This window comes from Leucoraja erinacea, chromosome 25 (genome assembly GCF_028641065.1).
Source record: "Leucoraja erinacea ecotype New England chromosome 25, Leri_hhj_1, whole genome shotgun sequence".
Lineage (NCBI taxonomy): Eukaryota > Metazoa > Chordata > Chondrichthyes > Rajiformes > Rajidae > Leucoraja > Leucoraja erinaceus.
The window spans coordinates 21977459-21995820 of record NC_073401.1 but is presented as its reverse complement, the minus strand read 5'-3'; the positions used below and the strand labels follow the sequence as shown (position 1 = coordinate 21995820).

The 18362-nt window shown below is 40.8% G+C and overlaps 1 protein-coding gene across 2 annotated transcripts in view; it reads right to left on the bottom strand.

The window, feature by feature from the left end:
• Positions 1 to 10210: 10210 nt before the first annotated feature.
• ypel1 (yippee-like 1) overlaps positions 10211 to 18362 on the bottom strand; it is a 44340-nt gene continuing 36188 nt past the window's right edge. For both annotated transcript variants that reach the window (XM_055655152.1, XM_055655153.1), the window contains exons 4-5: positions 13539 to 13647; positions 10211 to 12516 (exon numbers count right to left, since the gene is read on the bottom strand). In XM_055655152.1, coding sequence (XP_055511127.1) covers positions 12427 to 12516; positions 13539 to 13647 — 199 coding nt within the window. In that variant the 3' untranslated portion in view covers positions 10211 to 12426. The remainder of the gene's footprint in view (positions 12517 to 13538; positions 13648 to 18362) is intronic.

Below are 18362 nucleotides of genomic sequence, written 5' to 3'. Positions count from 1 at the left end.
ATTTATTTTCACATGCAACCCATGATTTTGACACAGGTCTGTAATACTGCAAAAATTTAAATCGTGAAAGAGATCATAAAGGGCCAGTTGTTTCTCCAGATGTTCACAACATGAATGTTTCACAATTTCTTAGTTTTTTCCATGACTCTAGCTGAACAACAGACTTCAGGTGTCATACACCAAAGCTCCTCAGAAGTCGTTCTACCTATCAGTCTAAGTGGTACTCGGCTTGATGTAGTCAACTAATTTTGCTACCTTGAATGCAATGTTACTAGGAATGCACATCTTCATCCCATGCTCTTAAATAGAACAGGCAAATAGCCAGGAACAGTAAATTGTCAATGATAGCAAAAATTAGTACTCGAGACAGATGTTATATTCATTCTGCTTTATGGCTCGAGCATGGATAATCTATACCATACATTAAACAATTGTCACGAGATGTCCATACAAAATTTTGAATAAATTGGCAAAACAAAGCAAAAAGAAATGTTTATAACCTTTCATGAAAAAGTTGATTATAGAAAAAGTCACTGATGATTTATTGTCGAGCCAGTGATAGATTACAGGAAGGTACACAAAAAAGCTGGAGAAACTCAGCGGGTGCAGCAGCATCTATGGAGCGAAGGAAAAAGACAACGTTTCGGGCCGAAACCCTTCTTCAGATTACAGATTCATAGATTACAGGATCTTGCTCATGAAGGAACCGTATAAGTATGTAGAATTTGAGATAGTTGCAAATATGACACTGTTTCATTTAGAATCCTTATGAACAATGAAGGAATAGGAGCCTTAAGCTGTCTAGATTGTCAGAATCAGTTTGCAACAAGAGCAGGGGACAAAACTGTTTTTGGTGGTCAAAGAAAATACTAGCTTTGAGTCAGAAAAAAATTTAGTGCTTGGGTAATCCCATCTGCGGTCTAGATTGACTGTTGCCTGATTGATTCAATGGCCCAAGAACCCACTAGTGCACACGTATATGCTCTGTAAAGAACAGCTGTGTAATAGGAATATCCAGGTCAACATGCAATACACTCCCTTTAAGGCCAATATCATGCTTCCCATGTGTTGTCCAAATTTTCTCTGAAGCCAAATTACTGGATCTCCAGCACTCTACAATCGATGGTAAAGGGTATTAATACTTCTTATGCATCTAATATATTCATTTAAGATGAATAAATCAAGTTGCAATCAGTTTTCAGTTCATGTAAAATACCTGCCAAAACCATAGCACTTAAAAAAAAATTTAAAAAAAAATCAGTTCACCTGAATGATTGCAAGTTTAAAGTCGAATATTGTGGAACTTCAGACTTCCTTTATACATTTTTTTTTAAAATCAGTCAATGTGAGAATGTGGGACACACCAGAAGCTTGGATCTCTCCTATAAAATTTCAAAAAAATTAACGGGAATATGGCTGTAATGTTTTTCAGCAACATCTAGAGCAGCTGATGCAATAGATGAGGCTGGAGGAGGCGCAGGTGAACCTCTGTCGCACCTGGAACGACTGCTTGGGTCCTTGAATGGAGTCGAGGGGGAGGACCCGAGCAGTCGTTCCAGGTGCAACAGAGGTTCAGCACTTCAACTCCCCCTCCCATTCCGTATCTGACCTCTGTCCTGGGCCTCCTCCACGGCCAGAGTGAGCAACACCGGAAATTGGAGGAACAGCACCTCGTATTCCGCTTGGGAAGTCTGCATCCTGGTGGCATGAACATTGAATTCTCACTATCTGTTAGCCCTTGCTGTCCTCCTCCCCCTCCCTCAGCCCTCGGGCTCCTCCTCCTCCTTTTTCCTTTCTTCTCCCCGCCTCCCCCCCACCAGTCTGAAGAAGGGTTTCGGCCCAAAACGTTGCCTATTTCCTTCGCTCCATAGATGCTGCTGCACCCGCTGAGTTTCTCCAGCATTTTTATGTACCTTCGATTTCTCAGCATCTGCAGTTCCTTCTTAAATACTTCTGATAACGGCCTGGTCCTACAGTTGAACCAGCACCATTCACATTCTGTGCAGTCAAAATGATTGAACCAACACTAATTTATATGCACTGACACAGACGACATTGATTCAAGGCAGTTGGCCACCGTCTCCTTAAATGGGTAAAAAGGGTATGGACAATAATAGTAATGCCCTGATCCTTAACATGAATACAAAAACTAAACTTTTATTTAATGTTCAATTTGTACATTAAAATAAGCTACTGAATGTCTAACCTACTATGTGTTTTGGAAGATGTCCATAGAAGAGGATATACCATCCACATGGCTACACTTTATTTTGGCAGCTGAGAAAAAAACAAAAACTTAAATCCATAAGAAATGTCGATAATGCCTGCAACAACAATGATGTTTTGACATAATCTTTGTAATCATTTGCAGAGCCTTCAAAATGCATCACTTAGGAGAAATCGATCGTCATCTATAGATAGAACAAAAAAGGACACATGATTTTCAAACCATTAATAAACCAGTGGCTAAAGGGAGGACTCTGGTTTAGACTCCTAACTGATCATATTGATTAAAAAACAAATTAGAATGAGGAAGTACAACACAACTGTAAATTTGCAAGACACCTACATGTAACAAGTAAAAGAGAACCAGAAGTAAACACTGATCTTTGGATGACAAGGCATTGGAAAATAAAGAAGTATTAAAAAGTATCAAAAAGGAACTGCAGATGCTGTTATATACCAAAGGTAGACACAAAATGGTGGAGTAACTCAGGTCAAGTGGTATCTCTGGAGAAAACTTATAGTTAGCGTTTCAGGTTGGGACCCTCCTTCAGACTCGGGTGTTAAAAAGATATCACTAAACAAATTAAATGGGACTAACAAATCCTTAGACTGAGTGGCTTGCACCTTACGATTCTGAAAGAAATGGACGCATAATAATTGTAACATTACTATTCATGAAAGGGTACAAGATTGGGGAATCAAAATGTACAGGATTTTTGAGGGAAAAAAAACTGACCTTAAGTACAACATAGTTTTTGCTGATACAAGGAACTGCAGATGCTGAAGTAACAGCAAGTAACACAGCATGTTGTTTAAGAAGGAACTGCAGATGCTGGAAAATCGAAGGTACACAAAAAAGCTGGAGAAACTCAGTGGGTGCAGCAGCATCTATGGAGCTAAGGAAATAGGAAATTTCGGGCCGAAACCCTTCTTCAGACCTCAGCATCTCTGGAGTTCATGGACAGGTGACATTTCAGGTGGGGGCCCTTCTTCAGACTCATTTTGACGGACTTGTTTAAGACAAACTTACATTTTAGACAGAGTTCATCAGATTGATTCCTGCGATAAGGGAATTAATATTATGAATAAAACTTGATTGTCCATATTCTCTGAATTATCGAAGAGCAAAAGCTTATCCTACTGAAACATGCAAGATGCCGGGAGAATTACAAGTTTGGAGACACGTTTCCTCAAATGGGAGTGTTCTCTGAAGTCACGAATCTTTGGAATTCCCTGACTGGAGAACTGAATACAGAGTCATAAATGATTCACAACAAAGAAAAGTAGATTTTTGGATGGAGGAGAAAATAGGATATTATGGTGGCTAGGAAAGTCAAAAAAGGAAATATAGCACCTGCAGTATAACAGGATAAAATATGGGCCACTCTCACTTCTTATGTTCCAATTACAAGAAGTCAATTTAATAAACAGACCATTTAGTCTTTTCTGCGCACTTGCAAATCATTACAATCAACAGCTCTAATCAGAACTTAATGGTCTGTGATTTGGAAGGAGCAAGTGATGGGCAACTCGAATGACTTCTGTACACCATAGTTTGAATGCAACTATGATAGGAATAAACATCACTCCTACTAAAAAGGGCAGCTGTTATTTTTTTTTTTTTTTAAAACACCATGCAGGAAACTTGACCCAAAAAGTCAACGGTGAACACGTTTGCCGGATTCAATTAAGTCGCAAGCTTCCAACTTGAAATTCAGCCAATAAATCAGCTAGCATCTCACTCTGTTTCTTCTTAATGTGTTGGTGATTTGTCCGAGCATGAAACTTTTTTTTTAACCTCTTAACCAACTTAAGACTCACTTAAAATGTCAGATAACCAACATCACTCCTCATAACAACAAATAAGAGTTTCGTTCTGCAGCTTTTAGTTTCTTGATTGACCTGTTACAATAAAAGTAGTATTCTTCTCTATCCATTACCTTGCAATTCCCAATCTTTAAAATTATAATACAATAATTGACCTAAAATAAACATATCTAGGGCATATTATTACAGAACAAATGACAGATGATGAGGATATTTATAGGCAACGACGCATGCTGTATGTACAGGCGAATATTCTCTTGCGTAAATTTGGTGCGTGTGCAGATGTGGTGAAGATGTCGCTATTTAGAGCATACTGCACACCACTCTACACTGCGCATCTGTGGTCGAACTATGGAAAGACAAGTATTCAGACTAAAGGTGGCATATAACAATGCCGTGAGAACACTGCTAAGGCAACCTAGATGGTGTAGTGCCAGTAATATGTTTGTGGCTGCAGGAGTCAGTACTTTAGAAGCTATCCTAAGACATCACATGTATAAATTCATTTGCAGGATAAATGACTCTAAAAATATGCTTATTGTGGCCTTGTCAAACATAAGGGTTAGCACTACACGCTACGAATCCCAGCTGTGGAGACACTGGCATCGTTGTCTCGTTGTAGGACATTGATCATTCTTTTAATCTGGATTTTTAACATGTATTGTGTTTTAAAAAATATATAAATTATGATGTTTTTATAAGTGATATACTAAGATTTTATATGTATTTTATGATATTTAATATGCAATGCATTTTTTATGTAATGTTGCCCCTTGTCTGGCCCTTGAGTCCGTAATAAAGTTTATTATTATTATTAAAAGGTGAAATCATGATAAGCCCAAGAACTAAATTTGTAAAGGACTAGATTGGATCCTACCAACATCAAAACCATTAACTAGGTTCACCAACAACTCCTGACCTGATTAGTACAACAGGCTATTGAATTGCGCATTTAGTCCTTTACTTTTCCTCTGGGACTTTCCATGAGCAGAAAGGAAGTATGCTGGAAATTCAGTGACATGATTAATTTTAGTTTAATCAGGACAGAATTCTCATCATTCTATTGAATATTCCTGAAGTCACTGGTTCGTTTTTGACAAATCTACTTAATCTTCAAACTGCAGCCAAGAAAACATGCAACTTCTACATCCATTTAAAACATTTCCTGTCAGTAACATTGGTCACGCAGCCCACCATGTCTATCCCACCCATCAAGTACCTGCCAATGCTAATCCCATTTACCAATGTTAGTCCCAGTCCAATTCCTTCTATGCATTGGCAATTTACATGTTAGTCTAGAGAACACTTGAATGTTGTGAACCACCTGATGAATGTTTGACCACAGATTCCCTCCAAACCCCTTACTTTAAACCCATGCCCTCTAGTTTTAGGTATCTCTGCCATGGGAAAAGGCTTCTCATTATATACATCCTTCAATTTGTTCAATACATTCATCAGATCACACAGCAGCCTATTCTATTCAAAGGAAGACAAACCCAGCCTATTAAGTCCCTCCTGTAACTTCCATCCCAGGCAACAATCTGTTGGATCTGCTCTGTACCCTTTTCCATTGTAATCATATTCTTCCTATAAAATATTCTTCCTATAAAATCGCGACTAGAATTATACACAATACTCCTAGTTTTATAAGTTGTACTATAACCTCCTTGCTCTTTCATTCTAGGCCCTAGCTAATAAGCCCAGCATCTCATATTGCATGTGCAGGCAACATTCTGGTGAATCTCTTCTGCATCCTTTCCACTTTAATAACATCCTTCCTGTAGCTGGGAACCAGAAATGCACACAGTACTCCAAGTGTGGTCTCACTAAGAACTTTTATAGCTGCATCATGATGTCCCACTTTGGTACACAATACCCTTCCCAAAGAAGGAAATTGTGCCAAATGCATTCAACACATTGACCACCCAGTTTGGCACAAGGCAACCAAGCACTGTACTTCAGGACTCCCACTATCCCAGGAATTAACCTAGTGAAGCTACGCTGCACTCCCTCAAATAGCAAAAATGTCCTTCCTCAAGTTTGCACACAATACTCCAGGTGTGGTCTCACTAGGGCCTTGTACAACTGCAGAAGGACCTCTTTGCTCCTAACTCCAAGGTCCTTTTTAGTACCATCACCTCCATCATATGTCCTGCCCCCCAGTACCAGCTTAACTGGGTCCCCTGCTAAGTGCGAGGAATTTACTACATTTTTCACCAGCAAAGTAAAGAACATCAGAACGAATATTTCCCCTCCCAACCGTCTCATTGGTCCGTACTTCAAAATTAGACTGTTTCCAACCCGTTACTCTAGCCTCCCTTGTAAAACTGGTCACCACCATGAAACCTACCACCTGCCCCCTCGACACTGTCCCCTCTGCCCTTCTAAAGGATGTCATTACAATAGCCAGTCCCAGCATCCTCGCCATCTTCAACAGTTCTCTGGCCACTGGCACTGTTCCTACCTGCTTCAAGCATGCGGTCCAGCCCCTCCTGAAAAATCCTAACCTCGACCCCACCTTGCCAAGCAACTACAGACCCATTTCAAAACTGCCTTTCCTTTCAAAAGTCCTTGAAAAGGTAATTTTAAGTCAACTTATGCCTTACCTTCACCAAAATGCTATCTTGGAAACTTTCCAATCAGGTTTCAGGGCCCACCACAGCGTCTGCATTGTTGAAGGTACACAATGACCCACTGCTCACCGTTGACTCTGGCGACTGTGCAATCCTGCTCCTTCTGGACCTCAGTGCAGCATTTGATACTGTTGACCACACCATCCTAATTGACCGTCTCTGGTATGGGGTTGGTATTGATGGCACTGCCTTGAGCTGGTTCACCTCCTACCTCAAAGGTAGGGAGTTTCTCTACTAACATAGGCAACTCTTTCTCCTCCCCAGCTAGCCTCTGCTGCCGGGTTCCACAAGGTTCCATCCTTGGCCCCATTCTCTTCTCCCTGTATATGCTCCCCTTAGGCCAAGTCATTCAAAGGTACGACATTTCCTTCCATTGCTATGCAGACGATACACAACTATCTCCCCCTGAAGCTCAACAACCGATCAGATCTACTTGACCTTATCCACTGCCTCGAGGATATAAAGTGTTGGATGGCCCAGAACTTCCTCCAACTGAACGAGAGTAAGTCTGAGGTCATCCTTCTCGGCCCCTCGGACTCAATCAAAATGATAGCAGGCAGCCTTGGAAGCCTTACCCCATTACTCAAACCTCACGTCAAAAACCTTGGTGTGATATTTGACTCGGCATTGAAATTTGACAAATGCCGTGGTAAAAGCTAGCTTCTTCCAGCTTTGGACGAAAGCTAAAATAAAACAATTCCTCCAGTTTGACGACCTCGAAAAGATCATCCACACATTTATCTCCTCCCGCCTAGATTACTGCAACTCCCTCTACACTGGCATCAGCCAATCTTCCCTGTCCCGCCTGCAACTGGTCCAAAACGCCGCAGCGAGACTCCTGACAGGCACCCGAAAAAGGGACCACATTCCCTACATTCTGGCCTCTCCCCACTGGCTCCCGGTGCAGTTCCGAATAAATTTCAAGATCCTCCTTTATGTCTACAAGGCCCTTAAGGGGCTTGCCCCCATCTACATAATTAGTCTGCTTATCCACCACACCACCTCCAGGTCCCTCAGATCGGCCGACTTGGCGTTACTGAACATCCTGCAATCTAGGCATAAGCTTAGGGGCGACTGCGCCTTTGCGGTTGCAGCTCCTAGACTGTGGAACAGCATCCCTCTTCCCATCAGAACTGCCCCCTCCATCGACTCCTTTAAGTCGAGACTTAAAACTCATCTTTACTCTCAAGCCTTTCTGGACGTCCTCTGAGGGCTATATGTATGTATTTATGTATGTATGTAATCTATGAACCAATGTTGTAGAACATTAGCATCTCCACCAATGTAAAGCACTTTGGCCAACAAGAGTTGTTTTTTAAATGTGCTATAGAAATAAAGTGACTCGACTTGACTATAATTAACTCTTGTTATGAAGGCCAACATGCCATTAACTTTCTTCACTGCCTGCTGTACCTGCATGCTTACTTTCAGTGAGTGATGAATAAGGACCCCCAGATCTCTTTGTACTTCCCCTTTTCCCAACCCGACACCATTCAGTTAGTAATCTGCCTTCCTGTTTTTGCACCAAAGTAGATAACCTCACATTTATCCACATTAAACTACATCTGCCATACATTTGCCTACTCACCCAACCTGTCCAGGTCACCCTGCATCCTCATAGCATCCTCCTCACAGTTCACACTGCCTCCCAGCTTTGTGTCATCTGCAAATTTGCTAAGGTTACTTTTAATCCCTTCATCTAAAATCATTAATATATATTGTAAATAGCTGCTGTCCCAGCACCGAGCCTTGCGGTACCCACCCCACTAGTCACTGTCTGCCATTCGGAAAGGGACCTGTTAATTCTGAAAGAGACCTTTGTTTCCTGTCTGCCAACCAATTTTCTATCCATGTCAGCAAGGGTCGAGACCCTTCTTCAGTCTGAAGAAGGGTGTCGGCCCTAAACGTCACCCATTCCTTTTCTCCAGAGATGCTGTCTGTCCCGCTGAGTTACTCCAGCATTTTTAATGTGTCCATGGTCATTACAATAGTTGAGGAACAGGAAGTCAGTTTATACGAGTGGAATAATGCAGCAAACCCACTTTGTCAAGGCACAGATAGTGCAGATGTCATAATGACACTAGTAAGTCCCTCACTATTTTTTGAACCATTGAAGCTTTTTTTCTGAAGCATTGTTCATCATAGAGCAGCACCAATTTATCAGCCAAAACAGTACAAAGAACATTAAGAGAATACAGAATTAAAATACTGAAAAATAAAAGGCCTTGAAGAGAAAGGGCAGATTTGCGTTTCAGGTACAGTGTAACCAGTCAAGCATTCCCAGCTGTGAATAACCAGTTACTTTGGTTTAAAATGATTCAGTTAGCAGCAATCTTGTCTGAAAGATAATTGGATTCAAATTTCAATAGCTGATACTTTGGTAAAAAGCGAGTGCTGCAGAGTCAACAATCTGCCAGCTGCAGATGTTAAGAGCTTTGGTCACAATTTGAGGAGCACCTATTCCTTTGAGCGTCCTGCGTAATATTCCTACATTACTCACTGGCCTATACAGCAGTTGATCATAATTGTGTTACTTTTTGTGACTCACTGGTGCACTTACAAAACCTAACCATTTAATAACATGAAAGTTAACTTCAACCCAACTCATTAAAACAAGCACTTGGAATTTCACTTTCAAAACGTTCAATTTCAAAGGAATGGTTTTATTTTCACCCAGACTAAATGCATCAACATTTAATTGTAATTCATACTAGTCATTCCCACATCAGTATTCTTTGGTCATCTTCAGTGACTTTTTCATGAATAATTTGAAATTGAGAAAACTCAATGATCAATGTTTCTGGAATCACTTACCTTCCCTTGACAAATTAAGCAGCAAATAACATCTTCAGGATCCCTTAACCAGATCCATATCAATTTGGCACACAAGAGTTGTTACGGCAACAACATTGAGGCTCCAAGTGCACAGGCTGAGGAAGGACATTATTGCCATAGAGGGAGTGCAGAGACGGTTCACCAGACTGATTCCTGGGATGTCAGGACTGTCTTATGAAGAAAGACTGGATAGACTTGGTTTATACTCTCTAGAATTTAGAAGATTGAGAGGGGATCTTATAGAAACTTACAAAATTCTTAAGGGGTTGGACAGGCTAGATGCAGGAAGATTGTTCCCGATGTTAGGGAAGTCCAGGACAAGGGGTCACAGCTTAAGGATAAAGGGGAAATCCTTTAAAACCGAGATGAGAAGAACTTTTTTCACGCAGAGAGTGGTGAATCTCTGGAACTCTCTGCCACAGAGGGTAGTTGAGGCCACTTCATTGGCTATATTTAAGAGGGAGTTAGATGTGGCCCTTGTGGCTAAGGGGATCAGGGGGTATGGAGAGAAGGCAGGTACGGGATACTGAGTTGGATGATCAGCCATGATCATATTGAATGGCGGTGCAGGCTCGAAGGGCCGAATGGCCTACTCCTGCACCTAATTTCTATGTTTCTATCACCTACTCTTACCAGTGTCTCAACTTCACACACGCAGCTTTTCAACGATTATTAACAGACAGGATGTATCCTGGTGAGTCTTTTATTTTAACTCCAGTACAATACAGTGTGTTGCTGCACAAAGTTGATGTAGTTTCAAGACAGATCAGCAAAGCAATGTATAGTCCCAATAGCTATGAAGGGTTGGGGGTGAGGAGAGGTAATAAAAGCATTCAAGTTTATAAAAAATACAAAAGAATTCAGGCACGAAAAAAAAATTACTTTAACAATATATAACATGCTTTAGAACTTGTAATATTGTCAAACACCCTTGTAGAAAAGAATGCTCCAGACTTAACATTCTTCTTGTGCACTAACACCAAATGGCCACTGCCCTCAGTTCTTCAGAGCAAAACTCACTTACTACTGGATGGATATCAACAACTCTAAAGCCTCAACCAAAATAAAAGAGATCTCAAACAAAAAAACATTGATTGTAGTGAAAGGAAAATAAAAGTGTTTAAAAATAAATTTAAAATGTTATCAGTCTCTGGATGTTAAACCAACGGACAAGCACCCTGGGATTAGCCAGCACAACAGCCTGCTCCATTGGTCCAAGAAGAGATGCCCTTCCCACCCCAACCCTCTCCATCTTTTATTTTTTTTAAAGGCAAAAAATGAAAAGCAAAAATCACAAAACCTGAAAACAAACACTAAATCAGATTGCAAAGTTAAATGTTATTGCAACAAAACACAAGAATTACAGAGAACAAAAGTGCTCAGGTAGGGGAAGCAAATCAACTTACCCAGTAAAAATATGTATAAAACCTTAAATATGTTTCTTCTTCTAAATGTACAAAAATGTTTTCTTTTTATATATAGGGAAACTGGTTCAACAAGATCCTCGATCTGTTGTCTGCTTCAAGTATTTAATTTCTGTAGTGCGACCCTCTTGAAATCGGCTCAGTAACCAGACTGGCCCCGACTTGGTTTCCAAAAAAATGTTCCTTCTTCAGTGGCGCGTATCTGATCAGGACCCATCCCCAAAGAATTTCAACTCAATGCACGGCACCAAGGAATGAAAATTCTGACAGCAAGAGAGCAGGCAAAAAAAAGTTGGCTATAAGTGGTGATAGGAACACTATTTAAAAAAAGTATCTGCTGGACCTTCCTGTTAACACTGCATATGAAATGTCTAGCAGCAGAGTGCACCGTTACCTGTAGCAGGTGCACCCATACGACAAAAAAATGATTTAACCAGCAAACCATTGCACCCAGAAACTGTCCATACTCCAAGAATTGGGAATGACAATTTGGGAAAAGAAAACAGGAAGCAGAGATCAGAATAGGAGAATGCGAGGAAAGAAAAATATAAAACTTGTTTAAAAAAAGGAGCAAAAGCAAAGTTCTGGAGTGTGTACGCGTTCCAGGCAAGGGAACTTTATGCATCCGTTAAGTTTTAACAGTTTGCAGACCAGGAGCCCAGCTCTACGTTTAAAAACAAAAAGGATGTTATACCCAGAAAACCTACTTTTGCGCCCAATTTTGTCCAGTGCATAAGTATACTGCTACATGGAACCAGCCATATGTGTCCTTAAACCTACCTTTGTACAATTTCAGTGGGTCCCCACTATCCCCTTACCACAGCTCCCATTAAATGCTACAGCTGCTACATGCTAGATTTATGCCCACTGGCCATCTAGCAACAGTCTTGGAATAACGGAACGAAATGCAGCCTATGGGGATTCAACTGTACCTCAGTGTCACAACACTGCAACCATTACTTCCCGGTCCCAAAACAACTCTAAAAATAAAAAAAATGCTACATTTAGATGTAGATGTATAAACGTATATAAACTCCCTTCACAATGATCTCCATGCTGATCAGCCAACTTATTTCTGTATCAGAGCATGAACAGCGATAGAAGTGACATTTAGAGGGGAGTTTAAAAGAGGGGAAGTGAGAACAGCCAAGTTCAGAACAGTCGTCTGTAAAGCTAAACTTTCCAAAAATAAAAGTTAACCATTTCTCCTCGCTCAAACCGTAAAGAGCTTTGAAAAAAATCTCATCTATAGCTGTTTTACAGTGTTTCACACAAGAGAACACCAAACCTAGACAAAGATTAAAAAAAGAGCAAAAGGGCCAACAAGAAGGCAACATCAATGGTTCAGCTGTAAGGTTTTTTTTTTTAAAAAAGTCAGCAAATGTTCTCAGAACTGTCTTCTAGCAGAGCATTTTCTGTCCATTAGATCAGCCTCATACACAGTCTTTAAAACAGAGCAGCAGGGGTCTGTAAGTCACTGGTCACTCCCACCCATTGTCTTTAATCATGTGGGCCAGTTCAATAATGAACTTTCCTTCTTTGTACTTCTGACTGCTCTCGAAGGCATGTTCCTACAATGGAAAAAAAGAGGGGAACATTGCATCAGATGAAAAATCAAATATAGCAGGCAATGAACCATAAAAGTGAATAAAAACAAAAGTGTTATTAACCAAGGTGACCTAAATTGGAACACCAATCATTTAGGTAAATTGGAACCATAATACTATAATCACTGACAGTTCCATCTTTGAAAGAAATCCTATAAAAAAGGACTGTTGGTGTGTTACATTAACCACCTTTTATCTGCTTAAGTGCAAGAGAGCAGGGCATCAACATTTAACAGAAATTACTAATTTGGATGGAACAAGATTTCATTTGAGTCATAATGTATCATTTGATTTTCTCTTAGGTCCATAAACTAAGAATGTGCCTCTCATGCAAGTCTCTCCCAATGGAAGTAATATCTAATACCAATTTGTAAAAAGCCAAGGAAAGGAAAAACTCAGATGGAGAAGGCACAAAGTTTCCACCTTAAATCCTATGAAGAACATCAGAAATGGATGCAGGAATAATGCCATGAGCTCTCATGTTTACCCTGTCCATTCGCTAGTGGATCATTAACTTCAATGCCATTTTCCTGCACTAACTCAATTAAGGGCTGCACAGTGGTGCAGTTGGTGGAGCTGCTGCCTCACTGCAGAGACCCGGGTTCAGTCCTGACCTCATCAGTGTAAAGTTTGCATGTTCTCCCTGTGACCACATGTATTTTCTCTGGGTGCTCTGGTTTCCTCCCACATCGGAAAGACATGTGGGTTTGTAGGGTAATTGGCCCTCTATACATTGCCCCTAGAGTGTAGGATGATAAAGTGGGATAACAGAACTAGTGTGAATGATGATCAACAGTCGGCGTTGACTCAGTGGGCCGATGGGCCCGTTTCCGTGCTGTATCTCTAAACTAAGAATCCATAATTTGCAGGTCCTGGTAATAAATGTATCGCCTATTGAGGGAGAGGGTTTCCCCTTACATATTCCCTTTCACTTACAGAATAAGCAAGACCGCAAAATGTAATAGGAGCAATATGGAGACACGTACATATTTCCATCCCAGAGTTGTTTTGCAGTTCTCGCAGTAGATGTCTGCCACAGCATGCAATCCCGTCAGCAGCACTCTTTCTTCAGCAGGGCCACAGCCCACATTCACCCTGCAGAAGAAAAAATCATAGCATTAAGTGTGATGTACACCTCATCCTGCAGAGCCCATAAAACTCTTAAACCCCACATGCCTACTCCATGCCTGCCATGATAGAATTGGAACACTGGTCTTTTAATTGTTAGCTCAGGCAACTGGATTGCAAGTCCAATAACTGCTGCACTGACATTATATCCACTAGACATTTTCAGTGGCCAGCAGTGCGGGACAAAGACGACACTCTGTGGAGGCCAACAATAGTATACTCAAACCACAACAGGATAACGCTGAAAACAATCACAGATGGTAGTGGAAATTGCTGTGTTTGTCTCCAAAATCAAACCAACGTGGAAACTCCATTATGCAGCAAGTGATCATCTTGTAAGCCAAAGGTAATAACCAATGTCAAAAGAACAGCAACAAGGAGAATAAAAAGGCAGAGCCTTGAGCAGTAACAGGAAAGAAGACCAGGAGAATGCGGAGCATCCACAACTTCCCCTATATGCAGGCATAAAATAGTGTTGTCAAAATGATCTGAACACACATGTGAGAACATGAAAATTATTTCTGCTTTGCACCAGAGCAAAATAATTTGCCCTCCTAGGTGAGACCACATATCCACCTCTTTTTTCTATGATGGGCCTAGCAGAGGTTCTAACATTTTTTTTGGTACTCGGGGAACCCTTTTGGCATGGATATTATTGGTTTTACATTTCTTGATGCGGAAGGTCTCTCTCTTTCTCCCCTGCGACCTGTGAGAACGCTAATGAGCGTTTCTGATGTGTGGATGATTCAGCAGTATGCCTTTAAGGGCTCTCAACCTTCTGGCTGCTGTGCTGCAAAGTTTTGGGAACTGTGCTGGATTGACTCAAGACCCACAGGAATTGTGCAAGTCCTTTCAATTCTCAAATCTGCATGTTAATCACCAATGCTGTATTACATTGGACTTTGGCCAATTTTAAGATTTTATTTACAGGAGAACAAATATGGCATGAGCACCAAAACAAATAATATTTTAGCACACCAAAACAGGTATAATCCCTTTTCTAGATTATAGTTGTTCATGGAGATTGAAAATCTCAAAAGAAAACAGAAAGTCCAGGAAATGCACTGATCAAGCACTATGGAGAGAAATATGGAGGTAAAATATTCATACAACAGAAAATTTAAGAAAAAAGGAATCGGGTTGTGCAGGATTTTAAATTTCTAGTCATATCTCTTCTATTATAATCCCACCACTGTTTAAATGTGATAAAGATTTCTGCCTCTTCTACCCTTTTTTGAGTTTCCTATGATCTGGATGAAAAAAAAGTTTACATCACCTCTCTAATCTTTCCACCAATTTCATTAAATCCATCCTTTCATCCCATCTGTTAGCACAACAAATACTTAATTTAGACAAAAGTGCTGGAGAAACTCAGTGGGTGCAGTAGCATCTATGGAGCAAAGGAAATAGGCAACGTTTTGGGCCAAAACCCTTCTTCAGACTGATGTAGGGTTGGGGGGGGGGGAGTAAGGAAAATGGAAGAGGAGGAGCTCGAGGCCTGAGGGAGAGCTGAGAAGGGGAGGAGACAGCAAGGGCTACTGGAAATTGGAGAATTCAGTGTTTATCCCGCTAGGGTGCAGACTGCCCAAGGTCTGCATGAGGTGCTGCTCCTCCAATTTCCAGTGGTGCTCACTCTGGCCATGGAGGAGGCCCAGGACAGAGAGGACAGATTCGGAATGGGGAGTTGAAGTGCTGAACCACCGGGAGATCAGGTTGGTTAATGCAGACCGCGCGGCGGTGTTCGGCGAAACGATCGCCAAGCCTACGCTTGGTCTGTTAATGCAGAGGTGTTCGGCAAGAACACTCCCATCTCTTTGTACAATAACACTTTCAAATCCAACACAATTTAAATAGTTGGGTGGTACAGTGGCGCAGTGATAAGAGTTGCTGCCTTGCAGCGGAAGAGACCCGGGTTCAATAATGACTATAGGCACTGTCTATATGGAGTTTGTACATTTTTCCTGGGACCACATGGGTTTTCCTACTGTGCTGTCTGTTAACCAATTTTCAACCTATGCCATTACTCTCATTATGATGCTCTTTCATTTTACACAAACCTTCAACTTTATGAAAGGCTTACTGAAATTCCATGCACAGTGCATCCACTGCTTTCTATTTTCTACTGCAGTTTTTTGAGGATGTAACTCATGTTTGTCAAATATAATTTTCTCTGCAGAAATTCATGTAAACTTTGTCTAATTCTGTTGATATTTTCCAAATGTTCTAGCATTTTACCTAATTCTGATGTTAAGCTAACTGAATCTTACTTTCATATTTGTTGTCTCTAATTTTTCCAATTTTCCGCATTGTCCATCATTTATCAGCTAAGATTGTTCTGCTTCACTTGACATTTAATTATAATTAAGAAGTGTAGAATGTCAGCCACTGCAAGTACAATGAATTTAGCTGTACTGTTTATGAAGATTACAGCCAAAATTGTAACTGTCATCTAATGTTTTAAAGTGTAGCTAGGAGCATTTACTTTGGTGGTGGTTGTTTTTTTTAATTCTCAACAATTATTCAACAGCAGTTTTGTACATCGTCATTGTACTAAACAGAACATTTAAAGTTATGAAATTAAATAAATTTTATCCAAACCCCCCCCCCCCCCCCCAAAAAAAAAACCTGATCTCCCGGTGGCTCAGCACTTCAACTCCCCCTCCCATTCCGAATCCGACCTCTCTGGCCTGGGCCTCCTCCATGGCCAGAGTGAGCACAACCGGAAATTGGTGGAGCAGCACCTCATATTCCACTTGGGCAGTCTGCACCCTAGCGGCATAAACATTGAATTCTCCAATTTCCGGTAGCCCTTGCTGTCTCCTCCCCTTCTCAGCTCTCCCTCAGCCCTCGGGGTCCTTCTCTTTCTTTTTCCTTTCTACTCCCACCCTACATCAGTCTGAAGAAGGGTTTCGGCCCGAAACGTTGCCTATTTCCTTCGCTCCATAGATGCTGCTGCACCCACTGAGTTTCTCCAGCACTTTTGTCTACCTTCGATTTTCCAGCATCTGCAGTTGCTTCTTAAATACTTAATTTATCTAGGCCCTCACCTTTTTAAAGCTCCGCTCTGCCTCTTGTCCTCAGTAGTCAAAGCACCTCCTACAAATAGCCTATAGTTGATCTACAAGTGTCTTCTTTATTTAAAAAGGTGAAAAGAGAAGAATGCACTGTTTATATTTAATAACTGACAGTAAATGGTACACCTGAACATGGCCAACCAGTCCAAATGACCCATAGCACGGTTTATGCTCTAATCTAATTTCACAGGAATAAAACATAGAAAATAGGTGCAGGAGCAGGCCATTTGGCCCTTCGAGCCTGTACCGCCATTCATTGTGATCATGGCTGATCATCCACAATCAGTAACCCGTGCCTGCCTTCTCCCCATATCCCTTGATTCCTCTAGCCCCCAGAACTCTATCTAACTCTCTTAAATTAATCCAGTGAATTAGCCTCTACTGCCTTCTGTGGCAGAGAATTCCACAAATTCACAACTCTGGGTGAAAAAGTTATTTCTCATCTCAGTTTGAAATGGCCTTCCCCTTTATTCTTAGACTGTGGCACCTGGTTCTGGACTCCCCCAACATTGGGAATTTTTTTCCTGCATCTAGCTTGTTCAGTCCTTTTACAATTTTATATGTTTCTGTAAGAATCCCTCTCATCCATCTAAATTTCAGTGAATACAAGGCCAATTTTTAACCATAATACTTAATACGGTTAAAGCATGGTTTCTGGATGCAGTTTTCCCATAACATCCATTTCATAGGAAATTAGCTCTTTTGCTTGCATTTTTCTTTTTTCAGCAGAAAAATAATAGCAATTCTGAAGCTGTTCCAAAAAAGTTTTTTTATTTTTTTTTTAAATCACCCTTAAAAGGATTTTCACTGTGGCAAGTAGGCACTTAAGGCCAAAAGGCTTATACACATTTCTGGTTAAATTATGTATGCAAGAAGGAACTGCAGATGCTAGTTTAAACCAAAGATTGAACCAGTCTGAAGGGTCTCGACCCGAAATGTCACCCACTCCTTCTCTCCAGAGATGTTGCCTGTCCCTCTGAGTTACTCCTGTGTCTATCTCTCGTTAAATGATGATCTGTTTGACAACAATATGGTCATTATGATCCAGTTTCAGATAGTTGCCTGCATGCAGTATGGAGTTGGTAGCAGTGGAACCAAAATTGTTTATATCTTTCCAATACCTGGAGAAAGTTTTTATTGACCAACATATAGTTCTGGCAACAGAGAGACAAGTCAAAGATTAATCATGTTTAAGGGGCGACACAGCTCAGCCCTATAACATCCTTTAGTACACCACCACCTTCCTCCCCACCCCCAGAATATCCTCATTATTGATTCAGTTCTATCCACTGCAGCAACTATCAGGAATGGGAGAGAAAGAAAGAAACCTGTGGGGGTAAGAAAAGGGGGAATACATATTAAACAAAAAATGGGGATACATTTTGGAATGAAAGCACATTTAATTATGGAACGGCATGTAGTGTGTTTAAGATGAAACTCAATGAAAATCCAACAAACCACAAAAACTTTTAGGAATGTTAGAGCCTTATCCAAACAGTTTCACAAGAATCTGTGTAGACAAAACAAAATACTGAAACAGGGCATGGAGCAATGGGTGAAAGGGCAGGGCAAATGGCCACAGTGAAAGTAATCAAACTTATCCCTCCC